Source organism: Odocoileus virginianus, chromosome 8 (genome assembly GCF_023699985.2).
Source record: "Odocoileus virginianus isolate 20LAN1187 ecotype Illinois chromosome 8, Ovbor_1.2, whole genome shotgun sequence".
Lineage (NCBI taxonomy): Eukaryota > Metazoa > Chordata > Mammalia > Artiodactyla > Cervidae > Odocoileus > Odocoileus virginianus.
This window is the reverse complement of record NC_069681.1, coordinates 24,387,898-24,415,569: the sequence shown is the minus strand read 5'-3', so window position 1 is coordinate 24,415,569 and position 27,672 is coordinate 24,387,898. Positions and strand designations below refer to the sequence as shown.

Below are 27,672 nucleotides of genomic sequence, written 5' to 3'. Positions count from 1 at the left end.
TGGGTGGGGGTTGTCTCCGGATGTCCTGGGCAGGGCGCCATCCTGACTGCGGACAGCTCAGGAGGATCCCAGCGCTTCCACACAGGAGCGCGGGGTGGCGTCAGGTCCAGGCGAGGCAGGAGAGGAGCGGCAAGACCTGGCCGTGTCTGTGCCCGGAGGCACTGCCCGCCCGCCCGGTGGGGGCTCCTTGTGGCCTGTGCTCGCTCCCCTCTCACTGGAGGGGCTTTCTCTCAGAGGCCAGGGGCCCGGGCACCGGGCCTGGGGCTGACCGAGCAGCTGGCACGGCCTCGGCCTGGAGCTGGGCTCTGAATGCTGAGGGTGGCAGGGAGCCCAGGCGGGAGTCCGGGGTGCAGGGGGCGACCTGTCCAGGGCCAGACGCCTCGTCCACAAAGCTCACATGCACGTACGAGTCAGCTGTCCGGGGGTGGGGGCCTGCGCCTCGCTGTGAGCCCGCTTCTCCTGTATCTCCCTGTCTCGTGTGTGTGTGTGTGTGTGTGTGTGTGGCTGTTTTCACTCCACCGGTGTCCCAGTTTCCCGGGACCATCATAACAGACACCACAGACCACAGTGGGGCTCAGACAGCAGGGTCTCCTGTCTCCCCATCTGGAAGGGACGTCTGAGCCGGCCGGACCCTCTGCAGCTGTGAGGGGGTCTGTCTGTGCCCCCCAACGGCCTCTGGAGACCCTCGGCCAGTGGAAGCACCCCCAGTGTGCTTCCACCCCACACGCGCCCTCTGTGGGTCTCGACGCCCAGATGTCACCTTTATGGGGCATGGCCGGTCAGGCGGGGCCCACCCTGATGACCTCATCTTGACTCGGTCACTTCTGTGAAGACCCTAAAGTCATTCTGAGGCGCTGGGGGCTTGACCTCCAAAATAAGAGTGTGGGGACGCAGGACTCAGCCAGAAGGGAAGGCCAAAGCTCTTCCTGCAGTTGATTTTTTATTTTAAAGTTTGCATTGAAGTGTAGCTGATTTATAACATCGTGTTGGTTTCAGACATGCAGCAAAGGGATTCAGTTATGCGTATGTATGAATATACATCTTTACATTCTCTACCTTTGTAGGCTATTACAGGGTATTGAGTGTAGTTCCCCAAAAGGTCAGAGCTTTTGACCTTTAAGATCACAAGCCACGTAACACAGTCATTACAAGCAGTGACTGTCCTTCTCCGTGAGGGATGGCGATGCTCCGAGTGCAGTGTCTGTACCTGGCTCCACCCCAGGCTGGCGCCAGCGTGTGGGAGGCACCCAGTCCTCCCCGCGGGGCTGCGGGCCACTGTGGGCATGTGGACCCCAGACTGATCACGGCCTGTGTCCCCGCAGGCGTCCTTCCCCGCAAACCTGCAGCTTGTCCTCGTCCTGCGGCCAGCCGGGTTCTTCCAGAGGACGCTCTCCGAGCTCGCCTTCAGGTTCAACAGAGATGACTTTAAGATGAAGGTGCCGGTAAGTACCCACCTCCTGTGGGGAGCGCCCGCTGTGCTTGGGGATGGGGTAGGGAAGTGGGTGTAAGCGACGCCCCCCAGCTGCAGCGGGACCCCTGCCTCACCTCCTCACTCTAGCTGGCACGGGGCAGCCCCGGTGGCTGCCAGCTGTCCTCGGAAAGCCAAGGCTGTGTGGATCCCTTAGAGGCTGCGCACCCGGAAAGCTGCGTTCCCTTGGGAGGCCAGCCACGTCGAGTCAGGCTCCGGAACAGGGCTGGGAGGGGCTGCTGGCAGAGGACCCAGGGAGCCTAGGGGCTTGTGCCTGGCACCTCGTGACCTCCCCAGCAAGATCTGCCAGGCTGCTCTTGAAACCTGAGCACCCCAGTGTGGGCCACCATCCCCAAGATCGGCTCTCCTGTGCCGACGGAGGGCCTTCAGCGGCCAGGGGTCAGGTGTGCAGGCCCCGGGCTTTGGAGGGAAATGGGTGCACCCATCTCTGTACCATCAGAAAGCCTCGGTTTCTGACGCTGAGGGCGGGGGTCTCCACCCTGAGTACAGTAGTCGCCCTGCACCCGGCGACCCTGCACCCTGCACATGGGACCAAACCCATGAGTTCTCAGAACCCAGGTTCACAGGATCCATCGCCCACGACGCCCCTTCCCCGGCCCGTTTCGGTCACCCTTCAGAACTTGGGAAGTGCTGTCCTGGGAGGGCTGCTGCTGCAGTGGGTCCATGTTGCTGTCCTGGGGCCCGTGCTGACCCAGCGCTGAGCAGAAAATTGTTAAGAGCACTGGTGGGTTCCAGCCTTTTCCGTGGTGGTTCAGTCAACACAGAGCAGACGGAAATCACAGAGGAAGAGCCTTAAGTTCTTGAATAGCTCACCAACCCGTCTCCGTTCCTGTTGGTGTAAGTCAGGGTGTTCTGGGCAAACAGCCTTGCTGGGTGGTGAAGAGAGACCAGATGTCTCTGCTGAAAGCTGGCGCCGCAGCCTGTTCTCAAGAGAAGATGACATCTGTCGAGGGTCTCAACGTGGGTGCCCGGACGGCTGTGCGGGTGTCCTCTGTGGTCTTAGGGCAGCCCGTCCCCTCCACCCGCCCCCACATGGAGACGCTCAGCGTTGACCCAGGGTGTGTCGGATGTCACCTCAGCCTGGAGCAGGCTCAGTGTTTAATAAAACACGAGGTGGTGTTGAGTGGCGCGTGGACTGAGCCTCCGGGACCTTGGGGCAGCGCCTGAGACTTTGCAAAGCAAAGGCGGTATTTTTATCCAAAGCTCGCGGATGTAGTGACCTCAGAAGGGCAAGAGCAAGACAGGAAACAAAACTCATCCCATGTGGAAGAGCCTCCTGGGCCCCTGTTCTCCACAAAGGCCATTGTGCCATGCTCAGCGCCTGCCTCCGCCTCCGTGCAACCTCCTGGGTTTCGGCCGGAATGCAGACAGGCGGGCGGCTTTGGACTCTGTGTCCAAAGAGACTTTTGGCTCCATCAACGCACGGGCCCCCTCACCCATCAGATGCCCCTTGTCAGCAGAGTGCCCGGCTCCGTCCAGGGCTTTGCTCACTCCCCAGGGCTGTCATCTGACGAGATCGTGCGCCCATTTCATGGACGGGAGAGCTGAGGCCCAGGGCGCATCGCACCCTGACTGCCGTGGAGGAGCTGGGAAGCCCCCCCGCCTGGGTCTGCAGGGCACTCTGCTTACAGCGGTCTCGCCCCCCCAGATCATAATGCTGAGCTCCGTGCCAGAACTACACGGCTACATCGACAAGTCCCAGCTGACGGAGGACCTGGGCGGGACGCTGGCCTACTGCCACTCCAGGTGGCTCTGCCATCGCACAGTGAGTCTCCCACCCCCGGTGGCCCCAGGCCGCCCTGCAGCGCGGCCTCCGCCTGCTCCAAGGACCTCGTGCCGTTTTCCAAGCTTTCTCCCTGAGCATGAGCCGATGGTCTCAGTGGACCTCGGTCATCTGAAGGAGAAACGTGAGTCATGTCGGGAGTGGCTTTCTGGTTCTCAGGAACATGGGGACAGAGAAACGCTCAAGCTGGGTTCCCGGCATCGCCCTCAGGCGGGTGCAGAGCCGGCGTCTGTGCAGGAGCCGAGGCTGAGGCTGGGAGACCTCCTGAGGGGCTGGGCTGCGGCTGGGCTTCCAGGCCCAGGAGGGTGAGGAGCATGGGCTTCAGGGTGACAGTCTTCTCCCCCACAGGCCATCGAGAGCTTCGCCCTCCTGGTCAAGCAGACGGCGCAGATGCTGCAGGCCTTTGGGACCGAGCTTGCTGAGACGGAGCTGCCCAATGATGTGCAGTCCACGAGCTCCGTGCTCCTCGCCCACACCGAGAAGAAGGACAGAGCCAAGGTGTGTGTGGGAGGTGGTGGGAGAGGGGGAGAGGGGGAGGGGGCGGATGGAGGAGGGGGAGGGATGGGTGGGGGAGGGGCAGTGGGGCAGGGTTGCGGCAGGTGGGGAGGGGGGCAGGAGGGGGCGGGGAGGGGTAGGTGGGGAGGGGGGTGACAGGAGCCCCCGGAGGCGGTTCTGGGCTCCCGAGAACCTGATGGACTGGGACCCGCCCTTCAGAGCGTCTCTGGCCGGGCTCCCGAGCCCTGCTGCAGGACCCTGCTGGTCCCCTGATGAGCTGGCACCCCCAGTGCCCCAGGGAGCAGGCGGGAGGTGGGGGCGGACCCGGATGGCTGAGCTGACCTGCGGTCACAGCACACACTGGCCTCCTGATGAACGTGATGGGGTCGGCCAAGGCAGCCACACGCTGTGGGCTCTGAGTCAGAGGGGGCCCCGACCCGCTGCCGGTCCATGGGCGCCCCTCATGAGAGCGCCCCCGCTCCCCTGGGTGTGGAGCGGACACGCGGGGCTCCGGTTTCCTGTTGCTCATGCCCGCTGCCCGGGAGACCCGTAACCCTATACCCCACCTGCTCACCACGCTGGTGCCTCCCAGCACCCCCACCCGGGGCACCAGGCGGGCGGAGGTCGTCGTGGTGCCTTCTGACCCCTCGCGGCCCCCACTCGGGGCCACGTCTGGGGCTGGCGGCCTGGATGACAAGCCTGGACGTCCTGCAGGAGGACATGAGGCTGGCGCTTGTCGAGGGGCGGCGTGTCCTTGAGAGCATCCGGGAGCCGCTGGCGCAGAGCCCCAACCAGGACCAGTTGGACAGTCAGAGCACCGTGCAGAGGTGAGGCGGGGAGACACCAGCCCAGGCCCGGGCACGCCCTCCACCATCCTGAGGCCTGCAGGGCCTCTGACGCGCCCTCTCCAACGTGGAGGGCGGACTAGCCCCCCGCCGCTTGGCGCTGCGAGAAGGGGGGCTTCACAGGCCCCCACCAGCATGGCTGCTGCCCCTTCCCCAGGCTCCTGGCGCAGCTGAACGAGACCGAGGTCGCCTTTGACGAGTTTTGGGCAAAACATCAGCAAAAACTAGAGCAGTGCCTGCAGCTCCGGCATTTCGAGCAGGACTTCCGAGAGGTGAGTGGCCTGGGGGGCTGCGGAGGGGCGCTGGAGTGGGTGATGCACCTTGTGGGAACCTCTCGTGGCCTCGAGGAGCCGGGGGTCGGGCTGGAACCTCAGTGCGTCATGTACACCCTTCCAGACGGGAGTCCTGCCCCTTTATTCTCCTGCTTCACAGCTGTCTTAGCTGTTCCGGTTCCTTCACCTTCCGTGCAAATGTCAGATAACCTGATCTGTGTTTCCAAGAAAGTCCTGCTGGGTTTTGTCAGGAATTGTGTTAAACCTGTGCCTCACTTCAGGGAGAGTCAGCATTTTACTGCACTGACTCTTCAGTCAGTAAACACACGTCTGTCCATCTGTTTAGATTTTCTTCAATGTCCTTCACCAATGCTATATGGTTTGCACAAGTTCAGATGTGTTTGGCTGGGTTTACACATACAAGTTTCATTTTTTAAGGAACCGTAGATGGTGTTATGCTTTTTATTCCTGTGTGTTGTGTGATCATTGCTGTCTGTAGAGATACAGCAGACTCTCGTGTATTTATCTTGTGTCCTGAAACCTTGCCGAGCTCAATCCAGGCTCTGTTTTGTAGCGTTTCCACACAGACCATCAGGCCACCTGCAAACAGAAATGGCTTGATTTCCTCCTTTTCGATCTGCATGTCTTTGTGTCTGTTCTTTGTCTGCCCTGGTGCGCCCACCACTGGGATCGTGGTGATGAGAGTGGAGGGCCCTCCCTGCGGGCCGCCTCGCCAGCGTTACACCTGGACAGTTGGCAGGAGGGTTTTGTGGATGTCCTCTCTCAGATCAAGGAAGCTTCCCTCTAGTCCCCCTTCCGAGGGGAGGCCCGGGCCCCCTCCCCTCCCTGCACCCAGTTTCCACAGCAGCCCCCTCAGTCCCCCAGCCGTGGTCTTCCCACAATCTCACTGCCTGGCCCCTCGCCCCGCTGCCCCGTGTCAGGTCAAAGCCGCCCTGGACGTGCTGGCCCAGAAGGTCACGACCTTCACTGACGTGGGCAACAGCTCGGCGCACGCGCAGCGCCTCCTGAAGGACTTGGCCGGCTTCGAGGAGAAGTCCAGTGTAAGTGTGGACGCGGGCGGGCCCGCCGGGACTGCTGGGACCCCGTGCCTGCAGTATCACCGTCCTACCCCGCCGACCCCCAGGCCTCCCCCAGTATGCCCCATCCGGCCCCCAACCCGCCCCTAGCCTGCCCCGCCGGCCCGGCCGCAGCGGGCGCCCTCTGCCCAGAGAAGCTGAGCGGCCTCTGCCGTCCGCAGGCCGCCGTGCAGCGGGCCCGCGCACTGTCCCAGGAGGGCGAGCAGCTCATCGGCCACAAGCACTACGCCGTGGACTCCATCCGCCCCAAGTGCCACGAGCTCCGCCACCTGTGTGACCAGTTCGAGGCCGACCTGGAGCGGAGGAGGGGGCTGCTGGGCAAGTCGCTGGAGCTGCACGGCCTCCTGGAGGCGGTAGGCCTGGCCCCACCCTTGGTCCTGCAGAGCCACTCCCACCGGGGCCAGACCACGGGTGCTGGGTAGACAGTGACCCCCGGCCTCCCGAGAGCCTCTCCTAAGACCCAGACGGTCCTGCGCCAACATTGGTGATTCAAGGACTCACCTGCCACAAAAAACCCAGAGACAACCAGCCAGCCAGTTCCCTGCACTTGGTCCTCAGTGTGGATGCGTCCCATCCTGGGCAAGACCCCTGGTTTCAGGCCCGTGTCCCCGGGGAGCCCTCTGAACCTGGGCAGGAGGCACATGCTTCGTCCTGCAAATGGTCTCAGAGGGGAGAGGTCAGCAGGCCGCCTGAGATGCCAGGACAGCCTCCAAGGTGCCTTCTCCCCCCGCAGTCCATGAAGTGGTGTGATGAGGGCATCTACCTGCTGGCATCACAGCCCGTGGACAAGTGCCAGTCCCAGGATGGTGCGGAGGCCGCCCTCCAGGAGCTTGAGAGGTTTCTGGAGACGGGGGCAGAAAGTAAGATCCAGGAGCTCAGCAAGATCTTCCAGGACTACGAGCCCATCCTCACCAAAGACCTGCTGGTGAGGGGACGACTCTCTGGGCACTCAGGAGGCAGAGGGTTGGGGCGTTTCAGGATGGACGCTGTCCCCCTCCCTTCCCACCCCATGAGGTCCCTCCCTGCTGGGAGACCTGTGCTCCGAGCCCTGGCCACTCTCTGGGCCCCGCTTCCACCAGCTTCTGGACACTACTGGACCCCAACTGCTCACTCCTGCCGGCTGTCCACAGCCCTCCGCCAGCCACCTCTTCCCTTGGTGCCCCCCAGCCCTCTGAGGGCAGAGCGGGGCCCACAGGTGTCATGGTGACTCTTGGAGCATCACAGAGATGTCCTGCTGAGTCCAGCATGCCGTCTCCCTCTACAGGAACATGTACAGAGAGTCTTCCAGAAGCAGGAGAGTGTGGAGGAGATGTTCCACCGCAGGCAGGCCAGCCTCAAGAAGCTGGCAGCCAAGCAGACGCGGCCCGTGCAGCCCGTGGCCCCCCGGCCGGAGGCGCTCACCAAGTCGCCCTGCCCCTCCCCAGGTGCGAGCAGCCGCCTCTCACCCCGGGGAACGCCCCCTTCTATCCAGCCCACTGTGTAAATGAAGTTTTACTGGCACTCAGGCCCTCACTCGGTCCCTCTCGGCCGTGCTGCTCCCTGTTGTTGTGGCTGGGCCGGGTCCACCGTGGCTTCGAGGGCCTTTCCTGGGCTTGCCTGGCGGTCTGTCCTCAGTGCCGTAGGCGGGATGGTTTTCCCCTTGTGTGGCTCGGCCCTCCACCCCTGAAACCTCCTGGTTCTTCAGATGCATCCCCTCTGGAAGGCAGGGCTGGGCCCTTCCTGTCACCTCCTGTCCCCAAAACACACCGCTCCAGCGGCTGGCATGGCTCCTGCCGTTTTCTGCAGCCCTGGCCAGTGTTGCCTGTCCACGCCAAGAGCCTCTGAGCCCAGCTCGTGGGCCCATTCTGACTCCAGGCGCAGAGTTATCCCCTGTCACCGGGAGCCGGGCCCCACTGCGAATGGCGAGCCCAGGGGGCTCCCGGCCGTCTCCCACCGCCTCCTTCATGTTCCTGTGCTTCCCTCCTGGGCTCTGGGCTGCTCGCGGCTTTTCCTAGGTGCCCCTGCGCGCGCATTCCGTCTCCCCGCCGTGAGATGCGAGGTCGCTGACCTTCTCTCCTTCCCAAACCAGGCATCCGGAGGGGTTCTGAGAACCACAGTTCCGAGAGCAGTGCGCTCCGGAGGGGGCCCTACAGGAGGGCCAAGGTGAGCCCCCGGCCGCGGACCCACTCAGCGGCCCCGCCCCTACTCCGCGGCCCCGCCCCCTCACTTCCCCTGTCCCCGCCCCCACTCTGCAGCCCCACCCCGCCTTGGCCACGCCCCTCACTCCCCTGTGTCCGCCCTCTCACCCCCGGCCCCGCCCTCACTCCCACGCCCTCTCCCCTCCAGGTCCTCCTGCCCCGCCTCCTCACTCCTCAGCCCCGCCCCCCCTCACCTACCCCCAGGCCCTCACCCCTCCAGGCCCCTCTGACCCCGCCCCTTCACTCCTCGGCCACGCCCCAGCCCCTGACCCCGCCCCTCCCCTGCCTCCCCCCGCCCTCTCCCCTCCAGGCCCCCCTGGCCCCGCCCCCTCACTCCCAGCCCCGCCCCTCACTCCTGACCCCGGCCCCGCCCCCACTCCCCTGCCTTCCCCTGGCCTTTTCCCCTCCTGCCCCGACCACAGGGCCTCCTGTCCGTCCCAGAGGGACCAGGGGGCCAGGCACTGGAGCCGCGCCTTAGGCCTCACCTCCTGTCTCTGAAAGTGCGCCGCTTGGCCGGCTTCTCTCTCCGCAGAGTGAGGTGAGCGAGGGCCGGCAGGGCCGCGGCAGCTCCACGGGGGACGAGGAGAGCCTGGCCGTCCTGCGGAGGTGGGTGGCTGCCTCCCCGCCGCTCCGAGGACGAGCGCGGCCCCCAGATCTCAGCCCGCAGCCCGCCCCCCGGGAGGGTTGCACGCCAGGGAGCATAGGTGGTGGGACACCACCCCCACCTCCCCGCCCGCCCCGCCCCCCACCCGGGCCCCGGAGGAGCAGCCCAGAGCAGAGCTGACCTGGAGGGTCGCTCGGCGGGTGCTCCTGTCCCCCTGCGTGCTCCTCAGCAAGGCCACGTTGCCCCCGCCCGGCTGGTGGCCCTGGGGCTTGAAGCAGCTGCGTTCTCCCTCCCTGAGCCCAGGGGACACAACTCGGGGGCACGGCCCTGGCTCTCGGGTCACACGGGCAGGGCCAGCCTCGGACCGCCCGCGCCAGCCCTGCCCACAGCCTTGCCTGACTCTGGCCCCACTGGGTGCCGGGCATCACTTGTCTTTCTTGGCTCCCCCCACCCTGGAGAGGGTCTGCTTGGCCCACAGCGCCCCTGGCCCCGCACACTGCCCCCCTGCCAGGATGGCGCCTATTCCTGCAAATACATGCCCTTGGGCACTAAACTCTGGACTTCACAGGAAGGCGCTGCCCATGTCCCTCCTCTCCTGGTGGTCACTCCCACGGATCCCCCACCCCCACCCCCACCCCCAGGAGTGCCCTCCGCTCTCCTGTCCACTTGGAGAAATTGCCCAGGCTTCACACTGCCCTGCGTCCACGGGGACAGCCTCCTTGCCAGTCCACACTACACTCTGCCCCTGGTGGCCAGAGAGCCTGAGCCTTTTTCTCCATGCCCCTCGCCACGCTGTGTGGACAACGCGGGCACTTGGAAGGCATCGGGCCTGGCGACGGGCTAGCCGTCATCTGCTCATGGTCCCAACCCCAGCTCCATTTTCTGTTTAAAAATGGGAATCTTGGTCATAGGCAGTTAAAAGGTGATCCTGGTCCACAAAGCAAGGTCTGGCCTGCCCATTTGCAAGCCCGTGCCCTCCTGGGCATCCCTAACCTGACGGCACATGGCAGGTCCCCAGAGATCATGCAGGCCCACTTCTTGTGGGAGGCTGCGGGGTGCCGTGGAGCAGGGTCTTCTCCTGGAAGGGGTCTGGGCAGGGGACTTGGAACTGTGGCCTGGGAGTGGGGAGGCCTGGGGGTCGGGGACTTGGAACCGTGCATGGTCTGGGAGTCGGGGCTCCTTTGGAGCTGGCCCGTGTTAGCCGGGAGGCAGTGGGAAGCAGCTTGTGCATGAGAGCACGCCCGCCCACAGGCACGTGATGAAGGAGCTTCTGGACACAGAGCGGGTCTACGTGGAGGAGCTGCTGTGCGTCTTGGAGGTGAGGGTGGTCTCATCCCACGACAGCCCTGCTGAGCCGGCCAGGAGCTGGAAACCCGTTGGCGGAATGTCCTTGGGACCAGGGCGCATGGACGCAGGCACAGCTGCGCTGGAACATGTTTGCAGGAAGAGGGAGGGGCTGTTGCCTAGGGATGGCGGTTCTGGGTGCGGGGATGCTCTGCCCCGGAATCTGGGCCGTGGTCGCAAGGGTGCAGGCACAGAGATAATCCATCATTACGCATGTATAAGCTTTGTCCCCTTCATAGGAGATGTGCCTGTGTTTAGAAACGTTGAAAGGTGGTGAAATGGATGGAAGCCCCACCCACAAAAAGAAAAAGTAACTGATGCTGCTTGTAACTCATATTTCTGTGCTTGTCCATCCGGAATGAATTCGAGTAGACTTGATTCCTAAACCTGAGCAGCATCACTTCTCTGCTTGGTGGCCTCGTGGAGCCTGCCTCCTGCGCTGACCACTCCCTCCTCCGCAGGGCTATGCCGCGGAGATGGACAACCCTTTAATGACTCATCTCATCTCGACTGGCCTTCAGAACAAGAAGGATATCCTGTTTGGAAACATGGAAGAAATTTACCACTTTCATAACAGGTTGGGCCTTTGCTTGGGTCTCTGGAGGCCTCGCCTGCTGGAGCTTTGCTGGGGGAGAGCCTTTCCTCTTGTCAAGGGGGATGAGCAGACGGGCAGCAGGCTCGGGTGGGACAAGCCCAGGGCAGACCCCGAGCGGCAAGGAGTTACAAAGGGGCCGCGTGCCAACAGGGCCAAGCCTGTTCTCGTAAGGGATGGCCACAGAGCACACTCCTTCCTGCCCATCCCCCCTCGTGGGAGTGCCAGTGGCCTCTGCGTGGCTTTGGGGAGACGTGTGCAGTCCTTCTGGGGCCGCTCACCCTCAGCAGTCTCAGGGGCTCGTGGGAAGATGAATAGAGGATGCAGAGGGGATCAGATGGGGGCAGAAGCCTGTGGTCCTGAGGAAGGCGGCCGTGCACGGGTCCCTCCAGCCTGCCCGCGGACAGGCGCATGGCCGTGGGATCCAGCCCCATCTCCCTTGATGCCAGGGGCACTGGAACTTCTCTCTGACCACCTGCTTTTGTCCCTGTCCATAGCCTCCGTCACCTGCTGCTTATAAAGTTGCGTTTCAGGTGCACCTCCCTGAGAGGTTAGGGTGAGCAGGTGGCCTGGGCCCTCTGGTCCTTCCACATCCCTGGCTCTCAGCCGCCCTCGGTGCCAGGATTTACCTGATAGGCGGGTGGGAGTTGGAAACCTAGACGAAAACTCAGCCCCAGGCTCAGGGTCAGCACCGCAGGGTGGAGGGTCCTGAGGGCAGGACCCTTGAATCTGCAGAAAACCCACTGAGCAGTCGGGCTGCTGGGCCTCAAGAGGCCCCATCTGCCACTGTGGCCCCTCGGTCCGTGTCTGTGTTCTCCAGAAACAAGGCGTCCCCACGGGGCCGCGGCTGCGTGTCCCTGAGCGTTTGGCACAGTCGGGACCATGGGAGGGACAGGCGTGGGCTGCAGGCCCCGAAATCAGACGGTGCGTCCCTGCTCACAGCCTCATCCGAGCTCGTCCGAGCTCACGGTGCTCGGACACCGTCCAGAGTCGGGATAGGAGTCTGGAAAAGAACATCTGATATTTGGTGACCAGCTGTTATATTCTGGCTGTGTTTACGTGACCTGTCACAAACTTCCTCGTCTAGGATATTCCTCAGGGAGCTGGAGAACTACACGGACTGCCCGGAGCTGGTCGGCAGGTGCTTTCTAGAGCGGGTACGTGCTTCTCAAATGTGTCCTTCTGCAGGCCTGACGCCTTGAAGTTGCTCCTTAAAGCCACAGTGGCTTTAAGTTCTGTCACAGTCCCCATCTGGCCCACAGAGATTACAAGGACTGATGTTTCCAGTTTAGCTGAGACGCTGTGATGCTTTTTGTTAGGGCTGGAAGAGCACAGTTTCCCTAAAACCCAGTAACTAGCTCAAAAAAGAAAGAAACCTAGGACCTCAGCTTTGAGAGCCGCCAGAATCAGAGGGCATCTGAGTTCTGATCGCGAGTGTGGCGTGCTGACTGTCCTTGCCGGCGTCAATTCCCTGCTGGTCCCTCGCGCACCAGCTGACCCTGGGCAATCACACTTGCTCTGAGGCATCAGTCACAGATGCGGAACCACCAGTGGGCTGGGGGCTGTGGACAGGCTTGAGGAGCAGCAGGATGGGGTGCAGGACCCTGACCCAGCAGCACGCAAACAGCAGGCAGAGGCCGACGTCCTGACAGGAGCTGGCGCCGGGGCCAGAGGAGGCAGAAGGAGCCCTGTTTGTGCTGCACGCGGTCTGGCCTGCCTCCCGGTGCTGTCTGAGATCTGGGGTGGGGGGTGTTGCCGGCATCCACCCCTCCTGGGGACCCAGGGGCAGGGCAGGTGCTCAGGCCACACCCCTGACCTGTGGAATGCGGACCTCAGTGGGGGTGGCAGTTACCATTTCATCAGCCTGCCGGCTGTCCCGACCCCCGCGCACGTGCAGCTGAGTCCTTCACAAAGTCTGTGCCGGTCCTGTGTCTATTTATCTGTTCCCTGAGGCCAAAGCCAGCCACACAGACCTAATGTTTATAAGAGAGGTGCCAGGACTAGGGCCGCCCTGAGATGGAGCTTCTGCGCGGCTGTTCCCTGGCTGCCCGGCCACAGCCGTGGCGTCTGAGATGGAGGGGGGGCCCAGACTCAGGGAGACATCGGGGGGGCCCAGGGAACCAGGTGTCCCCGCCCAGAGGTCTGTGACTCGGCGTGGGTTCTGAGACCCCCGTGACGCGGCCCGGCTCCCCGGCAGATGGAGGAGTTCCAGATCTACGAGCAGTACTGTCAGAACAAGCCGCGCTCTGAGAGCCTGTGGAGGCAGTGCTCCGACTGCCCCTTCTTCCAGGTGTGTCCCGGGCCCACGTGGGCGGTCCTCCACGGGCAGAGGCTCGGGGCGGGGGCAACAGCTGTCTGAGGGGGTTGTGGTGGGGACTGTCCTCCACTCACCGACTCTCGGAAGGAGGGCAACAGCTGTCTAAGGGGGTGTGGTGGGTGCAGGAGTGCCAGAAGAAGCTGGACCACAAGCTGAGCCTGGACTCCTACCTGCTGAAGCCAGTCCAGAGGATCACCAAGTACCAGCTGCTGCTCAAGGTGAGAGGCCAGGCATCCCCGGGACCTCCCCACCTGGCCCGATGCCCCCTCCCCGGAGCCTGGCTCTGGCCTGGACACCCTCCCAGCTGCACACCACACAGTGGCAGTCGCCCTAGCCCATCCCTGAGCTCCGCCGTCTCTGGACACCTCCTGCCCATGTTTGTGGGGCCCTAGCTCCCCACAGGGCCACCCACATGCTGCCCGTCGTCAGGGGCCGGGGCCAGGGACACAGGCAGGCAGGCCCTGCCTCCAGAGCACACGCAAGGCCGCCTGTGTCCTGCTGACCGTGACGTCCTGCGGAGCAGATCCCCAAGGTCTGAGAGCGGGCGGGAAGAGCTGTGACAGGTGCTCGTTTGTTCGGGGGTCAGACCTGGAAGGAGGGCCTGTCGGAGATGTGAGCTGTGGCGGGTGCAGCTGGGTGCAGGGTGGGGTGCCGGGCCACGGGGGTGGCAGGCTGACCATCCCCTGCACCCTGCACCTAGGCAGGGGGTGAGTGCCCCAGGGCACATGCGGTCTTGCCCCACAAGTTACCACCGCACAGGAGCCACACCCGTGTCCCAGGGCGAGCCAGCCACTCTTAGGAGGGGTGGGGCTCAGTGTCCAGATGGCAGTGACCCTCCCCGCCACCCCCCCCCAGGAGATGCTGAAATACAGCAAGAGCTGTGAGGGCGCCGAGGACTTGCAGGAGGCCCTGAGCTCCATCCTGGGCATCCTCAAGGCCGTGAATGACTCCATGCACCTGATCGCCATCACTGGCTACGAGGTGAGGCCCCACCCATCCTGCCAGCCTGGGGCGGGGCCTGAGGGGGCCCATCATGGGCGGGGGGGGTGGGGAGTTGCCTTGCACGCACATCACCCAGAATCCCATCAAAACCCGGTTCTGCATGGCCACCCTGTGGCTCATCAGCAGGTAGAAGCCCCGGACGTTTCCACCCCAGGGTGCGTCTCAGCGCTGACAGGGCTCAGGGACCACCCCCTCCTGGTCCTCCCCTTCTCGCTGAGACAGCGCCTGACAGCGAGATGCTGCCCCTCTGCCCCCGTGTGCTCAGGCCGCCCCCTGGCTCCTCTCCTCTTTGTAAATCCCTTCAGCACTCGTCATCTCTTTGCTTTTCCCTTTAGTAGACTTTCTTTTTGGAGCAGTTCTGGGTTCACAGTGAAATGGAAGGGAGCATACAGGCCTTCCCATGCCCCTGCCCCACGAGTGCACATCGGTCCCCGCAACTCCGCCTCCCATTGGAGTCGGGCGCATGTCACAGCCGATGGGCCTCCGCTGACCCTTCACCCAGAGTCCACAGCGCACGTCAGGGTCACGCTGTGGGTTTGGACAAGTTGGTGACCAGTGTCCACCGTGATAGAGTCCCACAGAGCAGTTCCCTGCCCCAAACATCCCCTCTTCATCCCCGCGGATGCCCCTGACCGTCCCACTTACCCTTGACTCTCCCGAGTGTCGGCGGCTGGGCCCTACGGGCCCGCACTGGGCGTTAACCATGCCTCCTTCTGTCCCGCCCCAGGGGAACCTGAGCGACCTGGGGAGGCTGCTCATGCAGGGCTCCTTCAGCGTGTGGACTGACCACAAGAGGGGCCATGCCAAGGTGAAGGACCTGGCCCGCTTCAAGCCCATGCAGCGCCACCTGTTCCTGCACGAGAAGGCTGTGCTATTCTGCAAGCGGCGGGAGGAGAACGGTGAGGGCTACGAGAAGGCGCCCTCCTACAGCTACAAGCAGTCGCTGAACGTGAGTGCCCTGGGCCGCACACCCGCCTTCCGGGGAGGGCGCCCCGCCGGAGGCCCACCCGCCCGCTCTGCCCTCACAGATGACGGCCGTCGGCATCACGGAGAACGTGAAAGGTGATGCGAAGAAGTTCGAGATCTGGTACAACGCCAGGGAGGAGGTGTATATCATCCAGGTGGGCCCCGGGATCTGCCTGGCCCGTGCAGATGCCGGTGAGCGGCTTCGGCCAAGGGCCGCTGTCTAGGACCCTCTGAGGCTTTATCTCCCAGAGGCCAGCACCGCCCCCCCGCCCCGTTCGTGTGGGGCTGACCTGGGCTATCAGCAACAGAGCCGAGCCCTGATGGGGAGCAGGGACCCTGCAGGGCGGAGGGGCTCTGGAGGCAGGGCAGCAGGCTCACAGTCCCGGGCCTAGCTCCTGCGTGCCTGGACGGCGGGGCGGCGTGGGCTGCCCGTGTCACACATGCACACTGTCACGCATGCACGTGGCCACACGCACCTGGCTCTCGTACAGGAAGTGTGTCCTCACCTCTCCGTGGGGGCGGGCGGTGGTGGAGCTGTCAGGGCGTCCACGCATCTGGCAGAGACCTCGAGAGAGCGGCCCAGCCTGGGAGGCGCCTTGCCGCATTGCCTGCCACAATTCTGACGCCCTTGGTGGTCTGGGCCCCCGTAACCCTGGGGGATGTGGCCACAGGGCAGCGAGGAGGCCCTGGCGACCTGGTCACAGCTCACAGCCCACCAGCCAGGTCAGCCAGCCAAGGGCCCGCAGAGCTGCGGCAGGAGCGCCCTCAGCCGGCGCCCGGCTCTGCTTGAGCCTGGGATCCTCAGAGCCCAGCGCCCGCCCACATGGCCCTCAGGCCCCAGCAGTCAGCGCGCCCTCACCCGAGGGGGGTCCTTCCTGCACCCCCAGAGCAGCACTGTCACCCCCCGTTCCCACGCGTCCTGAGCCCTGCAGAGGGATACACTGGCACGCGTCACGGTGGGCACACGTTCACCCCTGGTCTGCTCTGCGGCGCAGGCACCCACTCCCGAAATCAAGGCAGCCTGGGTGAGCGAGATCCGGAAGGTGCTGACCAGCCAGCTGCAGGCATGCAGAGGTGAGAGCCCATCCCCTGGGCTGCCCCCGGGGCGCGTCTGGTCCCTCGGGGCAGCCCCAGCCCTTGGCCCTCCAGGCTCCGGGAGGGGAGGGCGCACGGCCACGGGCCCTGACCGTGCCGGGCCACTGTCCCTGCAGAAACCAGCCAGCGCCGCGCCCTCGAGCAGCCCCAGAGCCTGCCCCTGCCCGCGCCAGCCAGCGCCAGGTGAGGCCCGCCGCGCGGGGGCTCCCAGCGGGGCCAGCCAGCCCGCACCGCTGCGTCTCCCGGGCCCCAAGCCCCCGCCCAGGGCCCCTGAGGTCAGCGTCGGGGCCTGTGTCTCCGGCCCCACCTCACACAGAGCCCAGTTCCTGTGTTCCTGGTTTCTCCTGGGGAGGGGGCGGAAATCCCATCACGGTCAGCGAGGGGTGGCGGCCGTCCCGAGAGCAGCCCCGCACCCGTGTGTCAGGGATGGCAGCGCCCTGGGTGGTCGGGCACTGGGGGCATGCTGGCTCAGAGCTGCGGGGCCCGCGCTCTGCTGCGGGGACGCAGCGGCGCGGGGGCGCATTTCACACTGGCCTCATTACACCTTTTCTGCCCTCGTTTCTGCTCCGTTACTTTATCCATTCACTTTTTTCTTTTTCACTGTTTTTTATGTAAGCCACGTCTAATTGTCTATGGAATAGGATATAGTCTCAATGAATAAACCACAGAACAATAGCTTTAAAGGAGAAACGACACCCTGTGGGGAAAAAAACAACAAAGCAGCCTTTTAGTGTGGGTGTCCCCTCTGGCTGCAGCCGGAGTCTGGAGGTGCGTGGCCACGGCCTGCAGTGCAAGGCACATGGCCCGAGAGCTGGGGAGGCGCTCAGAGTCATCCCCTCCCCACCCTCGGCCTCTGAACGCTAACGGCAATGTTCTCTTCCTTTTTCCACGCGTCGGTCATCATTAGTCCCTTGAAAGGGAGCACAAGAAACATCAAAAAGTTAGAAGAAAGAAAAATGGACCCGCTGAGCCTGGAGGGATACGGGGGGACGACGCCACTGCCGAGGGCCCCCGAAAAGGGCAAAGGTGGGTGCTGGGGCTAGCCTGGAGCACTGGGCCCCCGGAGAAGGGCAAAGGTGGGTGCTGGGCCGAGTCCGGAGCACCAGGCCCCCCGAGAAGGGTGAAGGTGGGTGCTGGGCCGAGCCCGGAGCGCCAGGCCCCCGAGAAGGGTAAAGGTGGGTGCTGGGCCGAGCCCGGAGCACCAGGCCCCCCGAGAAGGGTGAAGGTGGGTGCTGGGCCGAGCCCGGAGCGCCAGGCCCCCCGAGAAGGGTGAAGGTGGGTGCTGGGCTGAGCCCAGAGCTCCAGGCCCCCTGAGAAGGGTAAAGGTGGGTGCTGGGCTGAGCCCGGAGCGCCGGGCCCCCCAAGTAGGGCGAAGGTGGGTGCTGGGCCGAGCCCGGGGCGCCAGACCCCCCGAGAAGGGCGAAGGTGGGTGCTGGGCCGAGCCCGGAGCGCCGGGCCCCCTGAGAAGGGCGAAGGTGGGTGCTGGGCCGAGCCTAGAGTGCCGGGCCCCCCGAGAAGGGTGAAGGTGGGTGCTGGGCTGAGCCTGGAGCACCAGGCCCCCCGAGAAGGGTAAAGATGGGTGCTGGGTCGAGCCCGGAGCGTCGGGAGCGGTGTGGGTGCCCGCAGCAGGCGTGTCATATGCAACCTCTGTGGCCCTGGGCAGGTCCGTGGCAAGCGTGGGGCCTGGGGGGGACCCGCGTGTGACTGCCCAGCCCCCCCCCGCACCACCCTCTCTCCCCGCAGATGACGTGGTCACTAGCTCTACCTCAGAAAGCTCTGCCCTTTCCAAAAAGCGCTTCACCCTGCAGAGCTTTGCTGCCCTCAAAGCCCAGAAAGGTAAAGGCGCTCGCCAGCCCACGGCTTCCCGGCGGCTCATGCCCTGGTTGTCTGTCATCACCCGCGGTGCCATGTTCATCCGTGTGGACGTCTCGGGAGGGCGTCTGCCTCCTTCATCACAGGGGAGCATCTTCCACCCCGTCGCTCTCTGTCCCCGACGCTGGTGTGTCTGTCATCCGTGTGGCCAGAGCTCTTTTCGGGGCCTTTCCTTTGGGAAGGAGGCGGCGAGCACTTCTGATGGAGGCCCGTCTTGGGGGCCCGAGTGTCCTTTGCCTGGTGGCCCACCTCTTCCTGTGAGCCCGCCCCTCTCCCGCGCTTCCCTGTCAGGCCCCCCGGGAGCATCGCTCCGCCTGCCAGACCGCGAGGCTTTCTCTTCTCTCTGGGCGGTTCGAACACACAGGCAGGCTCAGAATATCCTGAGGGAGATCTCACAGCCCGCTGGGGCGCCTGGGCAGCAGATACATGGGAGAAACACGCCCAGAAGCTGCAGGCGGGTCGTTAGAGGGCTCCCCGCCAGACACCAAAAGACTAGAGATCTTTGCACGGGCCCAGAAATTGCAGCTTCTTTTCTGTTACTCCAATTTACAAAATCGTTTTAAATTGGCCTCAAACAAACGAAAAGATGGACACATCCTGGTCCTCACATTCGCCAGGTTTGCAGAGCACGTGCACGGTGCGTGCTGCACGCAGGGTCCAGGACACCGGGCTGCTTCCTAAAAACACGCTGCCAACGCCACGTCATCTGCAGCCCATCCTGCTCTCCCCCGGGGCCCCCCCTGCACCCCTGCGAGCTCGGCTCGGAGTCCCCGGAAGGCAGCTCTGGCCGCGCGTCTCATTGCCGCCCGCTCCATGTTTGCCCCACGCGCTCAGCCGCCGCGCCTCATGCTCTCCTGTTCTGTCTCTGCCTCTCACCCCTCTGCAGCGTCTCCCACCAGTCCCGACAAAAAAGCTAAGCGACACCAAGTAAAGAGCGACCCCACGCCTTTTGGGTTACGAGGTAGAGTGGCTCACCTTCTGGACAAGGCCTGACGCCCGCCTCCCCATCCGATTAGGGACCCTGTCTCACCCTCACCTGTCATCTGAGCCGCCCGCCCAAGTAGGTCCCTCCCAGCCAGGGGCAGAGTCAGTGTTCCATTCAAAACCTGAAGGCCCCGCGACAGCGGCCCTGGTGCCCACTCGCTTCTGGGTCCAGGGCCTCAGGCTGGCTGTGCCCAGCACCGCAGAGCTGCCGGCAGAGTGCCAGGCAGCGGCTGGGGACCCTGGCTGGCGCCTGGGATGGGCAGGGCTGTCTCCGCAGCAGCTGCGGGTCTCCGTGCCCCAGGCCCTTCCTGCATCGCCGTTTGTCCCCACGCTCCCGGGACAGCGGCCGGCAGAGCCCTCCCACCGCAAGTCTCCTGGGGGCTCCCGCTGCGAGGACACGGGGTCGGCTCCGCACTGAAGCTCAGGGCTTGGCCTCTCTAGCCCTGAGACCCCAAGGCCCCCGGCCCAGGTTGAGAGACTTGAGGTTCCCAGAGAGGATTCCACTGTGTGATTTGTCCTGTGTTTCCCAGACAGCGTGATGGTCTCTCAGGGGTGCGGCTGCACCAGACCCCCTGCTCAGACCACTCAGGGCCGCCGGCCCTCTCCAGCCTCAAAGGACGGTCTGTGCCCCAGGGACCCAGGCTGCGCCCTCCCACAGCCCAGATAGGAGCCCTGCGGAGCCCCGGCTGGGGAGAGGAGTCACCTCCTGCGCAGCTCCTGGGAGAGGCTGCTGGGGCTGTTTGGGTTCCTGCTTAAGACCTGGGGTGTCCAGATGCCTACCCACTCTGCCTCCTGGTCCGGGGCCCCACCGGCTCGTCTGATTCAGACGCTATGCGTGGCCTCTGAGCCCGGTGGTGTCGACTCTGAGCTCTCCTGCTCACCTGTGAGACAGTGAGGTGACCTGAGTCCACAGAGGCGTGTTAGAGCCTGGAGCAAGCCCAGCACAACCAGCCCCTCCCCCTCCCCCTTCTCCCCCTCCCTCTCCTTTCCCCTCCCCCCTTCCCCCTCCCCTCCCTCTCCTTTCCCCTCCCCCCTCTCCTTCCCCCTCCACCCTCCTTCCCCTCACCTTCCTCCCCCTCCTCCCTTGTCCCCCTCCCCTCTCTCCCCTCCCCTCCCTCTCTCCTTCTCCTCCTCCCCCCTTCCCCCTCCCCTCCTCCCTCTGTCCCCCTCCCCTCTCTCCTTCCCCTCCCCCCTCTCCCCTCCTTCCCCTCCCTTCCTCCCCCTCCTCCCCTGTCCCCCTCCCCTCTCTCCCTCCTCCCCCCTTCCCCCTCCCCTCCCTCTCCTTTCCCTCCCCCTCTCTCCTTCCCCTCCCCCTTCTTCCCCTCCCTTCCTCCCTCCTCCCCCTCTCCCCCCCTCTCCCCTCCTTCCCTTCCCTTCCTCCCCCTCCTCCCTTGTCTCTCTCCTTCCCCTCCCCTCTCTCCTTCCCCTCCCCCTTCTTCCCTCCCTTCCTCCCCCCTCCCCCTCTCCCCCCCCTCCCCTCCTTCCCCTCACCTTCCTCCCCCTCCTCCCTTGTCCCCCTCCCCTCTCTCCCCTCCCCTCCCTCTCTCCTTCTCCTCCCTCTCCCCCCTCTCTCTTCCCCTCCCTTCTCCTCTTTCCCCTCCCTCTCCTTCCCCTCCCTTCCTCCCCCCTCCCCCCTCTCCCCCCTCCCCCCCCTCCTTCCCCTCCCTTCCTCCCCCCTCCTCCCTTGTCCCCCTCCCCTCTCCTCCCCTCCTCCCCCTCCCTCTCTCCTTCCCCTCCTCCCCCCTTCCCCCTCCCCATCTCTCCTTCCCCTCCCCTTCTTCCCCTCCCCTTCCTCCCCCCTCCTCCCTTGTCCCCCTCCCCTCTCTCCCCTCCTTCCCTTCCCCTTCCTCCCCCTCCTCCCTTGTCCCCCTCCCCTCTCTCCCCTCCCCTCCCTCTCTCCTTCTCCTCCCTCTCCTTCCCCTCCCTCTCCTTCCCCTCCCTCTCCTTCCCCTCCCCCTCTCTCCTTCCCCTCCCCCTTCTTCCCCTCCCTTCCTCCCCCTCCTCCCCTGTCCCCCTCCCCTCTCTCCCCTCCCCTCCCTCTCTCCTTCCCCTCCCCCTCCTCCCCCTCCCTTCCTCCCCCCTCCTCCCTTTCCTCCTGCTCCCCCTCCTCCCCTGTGGTGAGTCCCCTCAGTCCGCATCAGGGCACAGTGAGGTTTTCTTGGCTCCCGCTCTCGCCAGCGCCGCGTGTCTGCTTCCTGGAGCGTCATCAGCCCGTCTTCTCCAGTGTCGATGGCAGTGGCTGTTTCACAGGGACAACAGGTGACCAGACTCAGTCACCTTGGTCCGATGTCCTCCTGCAAGCCCCCAGCCCCTGCCCGGCTGTGGGCTCAGCATTTCCCCTTACTCCCGCCAGTGTGGACAGGGACCACCTCGCCTGGTACAGAAGGTCCCTCGGAGGCCTCAGGTAGCCAGGCGTGATCCAAGGGCAGTGCCCATCCCTGTGGCCCCAGCCGGCTTTGCAGGCGCCCGTGTCCCGGTGCCATCCCTCTGCGCAGGCGGGGCGTCGTCTCCACCCGCACTGTCCCCCGTCAGACTCGTGCTTTCGTTTGGCCAGGAGCCCGCTGTGGGTGCTGGGCGGGGAGAGCAGACATCTGCGGCCAGCTGCCCGGCGCCGGGGCCCCTGATGACCCAGCCCAGCGTCCCCCTGCACTTCCTGCGCTGGGCGGCTGTGGGTGTGCCCAGGCGGCGGGGAGGGGGTCTGTGGCTATAAACTCGCAGTTCCTGCTCCCCACACGGCCTCCAGCCACCAGGGCCGTGGGTCGTGCTCGCAGTGGCTGCCCTCGGGACACAGGGCAGTGGAAACGGTCACGAAGGAGTGTTCGCGTGGTTTATAAAGCCCCGAAGAAGTGTCTTCCAGTGGCCTCCGGCCACTCCCCTAGCCCTCCTCCGCCCCGGGGAGGAACCCTCCTCCCTGCCGGCTGCCCGCCATGGGGTGAGGGGTGCTGCTCTTGCCTGTGGTCACGGAAATGGCCTTCCCTTGGCGGCAGGCCTTGAGGGGGTCCTCACGGGAGCCTGTCCCCCTCTAGGCTGGAGCAAGACATCCCACCCATCAGAGACGCCTGAGGACAACGACGGCTGGTCGAGCACCGAAGAGCCAGTCAACTCCTCGGACGCGGAGGAGGAGGGCAGAGTGGGCCCCGGGAAGCTGGTAACCTGGGCTCCCAGCTGGCTGGCCCCTCTCCGCTGCACCCCTCCCCGCTGCACCCTCGGAGGCCGGGCCCCAGGGGCGCGGAGGGTCGTCCCGGTGCCCACCCTCTGTTAGTTCACATGAGCCCGCTCTGCCCTGCAGGGGAGCTTTGCTAACACTGCGCATGCATCTCCACCGCAGCGTTTAAGAGAATCGCGCCCATCTGAGGTGCGAAGTTGCCTGCGAACAAAGTCCTGCTTTAGCGTGAGGCGCAGGGAGGCTCTTAGGCCGTCAGAGTCGGCCGCGCAGCAGTTACTTGCAGGCGCTCAGCGCTGCCCTATCACGCCGGCTGTTTGCAGCACGCAGAGCACCCCAGAGAAGGAGGGGGCAGACGCACGTAGGTGCAGGGAAGCAGGGGGCGTCTCAGGTGGCCGGGCAGCCCTTCCCGAGGAGGCCTGAGGGTGAGCGGAGCCGGCCACCCGGGGTTCAGTGGGGGAGCCTCAGTGGGCAGGCAGGCCTGGGGGGTGCCTGCTGCTCTCAGGGTGGCCGGAGGGCGGGAGGTGCTGCCCCGGGCCAGGGCGGGCCTGGGCAGGGTGCCCAGGGAGGGCGGGTGGTGTTGGCCCCTGTGAGAATGAGGGGCCCTGGCCCGGCTCTGCCCACCCCCACGCCGGGCGGCGCAGCCCCCGCACGGCTCAGTCACATGAGGCTGGAGCCCCTGCGCTCCCACAGGACGCCCTCCCCGTCTCAAGTCCACGCTGCTTGGCAGCTCCATCCACAGAGGTGCTGGGCACCTGCTGTGTGAGGCGCTGGCCGCTGGGCAGTGAATGCAGACGGTGGACAGGAGCCCCCTCTTGTGGGTGAAAGACGAGCCCCAAGCCGAGCTCGTTCCGTGCCCGCAGGTGTGACCCAGGAAGGAGGCAGCGGGGTCCCCGGTGACCAGGAGCTGGGTGGCGGGCGCGTGGGCCCAGAGGGGCAGGGTGGGCTCTCGGGTCCAGTGAGGCCCAGGGTCCTCCTGGCCCAGGAGACCCCCCCAGCTGAGGGCCGTGGTGCATGGGGTGCCCTGCCCTGCCTCCCCAGGTCCCCGGGAGGTACACCGTCGCCAGGCTGGACGAGAAGGTCGTCCCCGACGCGCTGGCCCTGAGAAGCGGGGACGAGGTGGAGCTGGTGCAGGAGGGAGATGAGGGCCTCTGGTAAGACCCCCGCCCCACGTGCCCCTTGCCCGCGCCCGGCCACGCCCTCACCCGGCCCCTTGCAGGTGCGTGCGGAACCTGAGCTCCGGCGCCGAGGGCTGGGTGCCCGCCCACAGCCTGTCTGCGCTCCTCTGCCAGGGCGGCCCCATGGGGTGCCTGAGCAGCCCAGGTGAGCCCTGCGTCCCCCCACCCCCCCGTGAGCACCCCCCAGTCGTGTGAGCGCCCCCCCACCCCTGTGAGTGCCCCCCACCCCGTGAGCGCCCCCAGTCGTGTGAGCGCCCCCCACCCCGTGAGCGCCCCCGCATCCCCGTGGGCACCCCCCACCCCGTGGGCACCTCCCCACCCCGTGGGCACCCAGCCCTTCGAGCGCCCGGCGAGGCCTGCGGCGCCGGCGGGGCCCGAGCCGTCCAGCGCGCAACGCAGCCCTCTCCTGCCTGTCCGCAGAGTCCAGCGCGGGGTCCGCGGCGCTGAGCCCCTCGTCCAGCTGCAGCGAGAGCTGCGCGGCCGCCGTCGCCGACCTGCGGGGGTAGCGCCACGGCCACCCTGCCCGCCGCGCCGGGAGCTGGCCTCTGCTCGGGCCGCCTGCCCACGGAGCCGCGCCAGGAACCCAGCGCCGCCGCGGCCCCCGAGGGCGCCTTCCCGGGCTCGGGGCGGAGCGCGGCGCCCGCTCCCTCGGAAAGGGGCGGACCGGCTGAGCTGACGGACGGACCTCCGGGGGAAGGGCCCCGCCGCCCCTCGCCTCGCCCTCGACCGCAGCCGCTGCCGCGGGTTTGCGGCGCCTCTGGTGCGGCGCAGATGGCAGGAGCACGCGTCCAGCAACGCTGCTTCCAGGAGAAGCTCCGAGTGCCGGCCGTCGGCTGGGGATGGGCGTGGGCATAGTTTGTCTTTTACACATTTTTTTTTTAAGCAGGGATTAATCCTACGGCCCTTTTTTTGTGGTACTTTGGCCTCTGATCTTTACCAGGAATCACTGTGTTTACATGAAATGGCAATTTGATACTGTATTTGATATAAAACTATTTTTTGTTACCGGGGTTTACATGGCACTGGGAGACGTGGGGGGCACGCTCTCGGGGAACTTGGCAGCACTCTCTGAGGCCACCTGGCCCCGGGTGCAGGGGAGGGGCTCCCCCGGAGGATCAGGCAGAGTTTCTACAGCCCAGCGGTGAGAAACCAAGGAAATCCCTTCATCTGGGTAGGTTAATTTCCAAAAGAACATGTAAACTATAAGAGGTTAACCTTCTTTTCTACAGAAAAATGAGGGGACTCCTGATTTTTTAACACTGCTCACTGGTTTAGGGTATTTTTATTGTTTTTACATGTAAAGATGCAGTCTCGCAGGTGTCACCTGAGCTGACACTGGCCTGGGTGCCCGGGGAAGCCCTGAGTGGGACCGCCCCTGCCCGTGGCCCGTGTGCAAGCGCGCGAGCCCCGGACCTGACTGTATGTTACTCTATTCAAGGCAGAACTGGAAGGAAAACTCTTCCGTTTCACTGTTTCTCTGTGATTCAGAAACAAATCCCGTTGTCTGGAAGTGCTCCTCTGTGTCTGGCTGGGGCAGATATTTCTGTGTGTGTGTGTCGACGTGTGTGTGCGCGTACGTGCCCAGCGCGGGCGGTGTGTCTGTAGCCTCCAAGCTGCTGGCAATGTGTCAGGTCGCGGCCCCCGAGCCCCAGGCCGCTGCAGCCCCGCCGCGGGCCCCCGTTGGCGGGCGGGTCAGGCCTCTCTGGACCCTGTAGTAGACGGCAGCCCCGCCGCGGGCCCCCGTTGGCGGGCGGGTCAGGCCTCTCTGACCCTGTAGTAGACGGCAGCCCCGCCGCGGGCCCCCGTTGGCGGGCGGGTCAGGCCTCTCTGGACCCTGTAGTAGACGGCAGCCCCGCCGCGGGCCCCCGTTGGCGGGCGGGTCAGGCCTCTCTGGACCCTGTAGTAGACGGCAGCCCCGCCGCGGGCCCCCGTTGGCGGGCGGGTCAGGCCTCTCTGGACCCTGTAGTAGACGGCAGCCCCGCCGCGGGCCCCCGTTGGCGGGCGGGTCAGGCCTCTCTGGACCCTGTAGTAGACGGCAGCCCCGCCGCGGGCCCCCGTTGGCGGGCGGGTCAGGCCTCTCTGGACCCTGTAGTAGACGGCGGGCAAGCTCCGCAGCTCTTCTCCGGAAGTGTGTAAGTTATTTGGAAAATGATGAGTCACATAATTTACTTAATATATTGACTGTTCAGACATCGTTCCTGCTGTCTCAGCCTGGGATTGGCCCCGTTTCTGTCACCTCTTCCTCATAAAGGCACTTTAAAACCTCATGTTTCAGTCACATTTGTTTGTTTAACCTTCTAATGTAAATGAAATTTAAAAGTCAGAATTCTTTATTGTATGGATGGAGTTTGAATAAATATTGGCAACTCTTGCAGTCTGCCTTCGTCTGTAAAGGCACAGGGCCTGAAACTGGGTGGTGATGCCAGGGTCGCCCTCACTGGAATGCCCCCAGAGCCCAGCGCAAGTGAGCAGGCTCCCAGGCTCTGCACAATGACAGCCTTTCTCCCTGCGGGCCCCAGCGCCTGTGCCCCCTCGCCCTCCTGCAGGAGCAGGTCAAGGTGAGGTCTGCACCTGCTCAGCCACCGGCCACTGAGAAGACCAGGCCGCTGGGAGAAAGGGTGCAACGCCAGGTGATCAGTGGCTCCTCAAAGCCAAGTCCCCCTGGGCTGCCATGGGACCCCATCCCCCGCACCTGAGGGTCTCTGCCCCTCACATTCACCTAATGCATGCCGACACCCCTGCCCACAGTTCATCTGTCTGTGGAAACCGGCTCAGTGGTGATGCTTGGAGAAGCCGCAGAAGGAGCCTTGTCCCTGCTGGTCCTGTGCTCAGGATGCCGCGTGTGTGGCTACAGACACAGGCACAACTCAGCTCTGTTCGAGGGAAATCAGGGGCTCTGGGCTGAGAGCAGCCCCTAAGATCCCCCACTGCCCGGAACACCAGAAAGTAACCCGCTTAGAGATGGGGTCACTGCAGGTGCAGCAGGTGGAGATGGGGTCACTGCAGGTGCAGCAGGTGGAGACGGGTCCCTGCAGGCACTGCAGGTGGAGACGGGGTCCCTGCAGGTGCATTAGGTTGAGACGGGGTCACTGCAGGCACTGCAGGTGGAGACGGGGTCCCTGCAGGCACTGCAGGTGGAGACGGGGTCCCTGCAGGTGCATTAGGTTGAGACGGGGTCACTGCAGGCACTGCAGGTGGAGACGGGGTCCCTGCAGGCACTGCAGGTGGAGACGGGGTCCCTGCAGGCACTGCAGGTGGAGACGGGGTCCCTGCAGGTGCATTAGGTTGAGACGGGGTCACTGCAGGCACTGCAGGTGGAGACGGGTCCCTGCAGGTGCATTAGGTTGAGATGGGGTCCCTGCAGGCACTGCAGGTGGAGACGGGGTCCCTGCAGGTGCATTAGGTTGAGACGGGGTCCCTGCAGGCACTGCAGGTGGAGACGGGGTCCCTGCAGGTGCATTAGGTTGAGACGGGGTCCCTGCAGGCACTGCAGGTGGAGCCAGGTCCCTGCAGGCACTGCAGGTGGAGACGGGGTCACTGCAGGCACTGCAGGCGGAGACGGGGTCCCTGCAGGTGGAGACGGGGTCCCTGCAGGTGGAGACGGGGTCACTGCAGGTGGAGACGGGGTCCCTGCAGGCACTGCAGGTGGAGCCAGGTCCCTGCAGGCACTGCAGGTGGAGACGGGGTCACTGCAGGCACTGCAGGCGGAGACGGGGTCCCTGCAGGTGCAGCAGGTGGAGACGGGGTCACTGCAGCCACGGCATGTTGACATGGGGTCACTGCAGGAGCAGCAGGTTGCCATGGGGTCAGTGTCTCCAGTCCAATGACTGGTGTGCTTAGAAGCAGCAGGAGATTCACACACACACAGGGTGGCGGAGGCAGAAACTGTCCTCTCAACGCAGCCGGGCCCAAAGGCCACTGGAGCCTTGGGAGCTGGAAGGGGCAGGAAGGACCCTCCGCAGAGCCTCGGAAGGACAGGCTAGTTCTTGTGGCTGGAAGCCCCTGGGTGTGGGGCTGGGTGGGCAGCTAGAGGGGCACACAAGGAATCCAGTGACTGCGAGGCTCTTGGCCGGGGCGGGAGGAAGCTAGGGCACTGGCCGCTCACGGCGGGGGTGCTGGGGACCCTTTCGGAGCCATCACAGGACACAGGGCACCCCCAGCTCTCAGCCGGCCTCTCCAGTGCCCCTGCCCCATGAGGAGAGCGAGGCTCAGAGGGGTGAGCCCCTCCAGAGCTGGAGAAGATGGAGCCAGGACCCCCAGGACGCTGAACCCAGAGCGGCTACACCTGCCTCACATGTCCCCGAGGGGCTCGGAGTTCCCCCCACCTCCGTCACAAATTCCACTATACCTGGATCCTGAGCAACCGAGCGGCTACTGATAGTGACAAGCAGAGAGTC

General features: G+C 64.9%; 1 protein-coding gene across 12 annotated transcripts in view; it reads left to right on the top strand.

Annotated features, from left to right (window-relative positions):
• MCF2L (MCF.2 cell line derived transforming sequence like) overlaps window positions 1–25,649 on the top strand; it is a 97,379-nt gene extending 71,730 nt beyond the window's left edge. For 8 of the 12 annotated variants that reach the window (XM_070471377.1, XM_070471378.1, XM_070471376.1 and 5 more), the window contains 28 exons: window positions 1,323–1,442; window positions 3,138–3,254; window positions 3,621–3,770; window positions 4,482–4,594; window positions 4,770–4,884; window positions 5,826–5,945; window positions 6,143–6,334; window positions 6,715–6,906; window positions 7,246–7,405; window positions 8,050–8,123; window positions 8,691–8,764; window positions 10,014–10,080; window positions 10,568–10,683; window positions 11,786–11,855; window positions 12,896–12,988; window positions 13,141–13,233; window positions 13,871–13,996; window positions 14,745–14,966; window positions 15,046–15,138; window positions 15,979–16,057; window positions 16,195–16,261; window positions 16,986–17,104; window positions 17,822–17,914; window positions 18,837–18,911; window positions 21,961–22,082; window positions 23,139–23,251; window positions 23,317–23,420; window positions 23,696–25,649. In XM_070471377.1, the coding sequence (XP_070327478.1) occupies window positions 1,323–1,442; window positions 3,138–3,254; window positions 3,621–3,770; window positions 4,482–4,594; window positions 4,770–4,884; window positions 5,826–5,945; window positions 6,143–6,334; window positions 6,715–6,906; window positions 7,246–7,405; window positions 8,050–8,123; window positions 8,691–8,764; window positions 10,014–10,080; window positions 10,568–10,683; window positions 11,786–11,855; window positions 12,896–12,988; window positions 13,141–13,233; window positions 13,871–13,996; window positions 14,745–14,966; window positions 15,046–15,138; window positions 15,979–16,057; window positions 16,195–16,261; window positions 16,986–17,104; window positions 17,822–17,914; window positions 18,837–18,911; window positions 21,961–22,082; window positions 23,139–23,251; window positions 23,317–23,420; window positions 23,696–23,781 (3,165 nt within the window). In that variant the 3' untranslated portion in view covers window positions 23,782–25,649. The remainder of the gene's footprint in view (window positions 1–1,322; window positions 1,443–3,137; window positions 3,255–3,620; window positions 3,771–4,481; window positions 4,595–4,769; window positions 4,885–5,825; window positions 5,946–6,142; window positions 6,335–6,714; window positions 6,907–7,245; window positions 7,406–8,049; window positions 8,124–8,690; window positions 8,765–10,013; window positions 10,081–10,567; window positions 10,684–11,785; window positions 11,856–12,895; window positions 12,989–13,140; window positions 13,234–13,870; window positions 13,997–14,744; window positions 14,967–15,045; window positions 15,139–15,978; window positions 16,058–16,194; window positions 16,262–16,985; window positions 17,105–17,821; window positions 17,915–18,836; window positions 18,912–21,960; window positions 22,083–23,138; window positions 23,252–23,316; window positions 23,421–23,695) is intronic. The other 4 variants (XM_070471382.1, XM_070471379.1, XM_070471384.1 and 1 more) reach the window with 2 other exon arrangements.
• The last annotated feature ends 2,023 nt before the right edge of the window (window positions 25,650–27,672 follow it).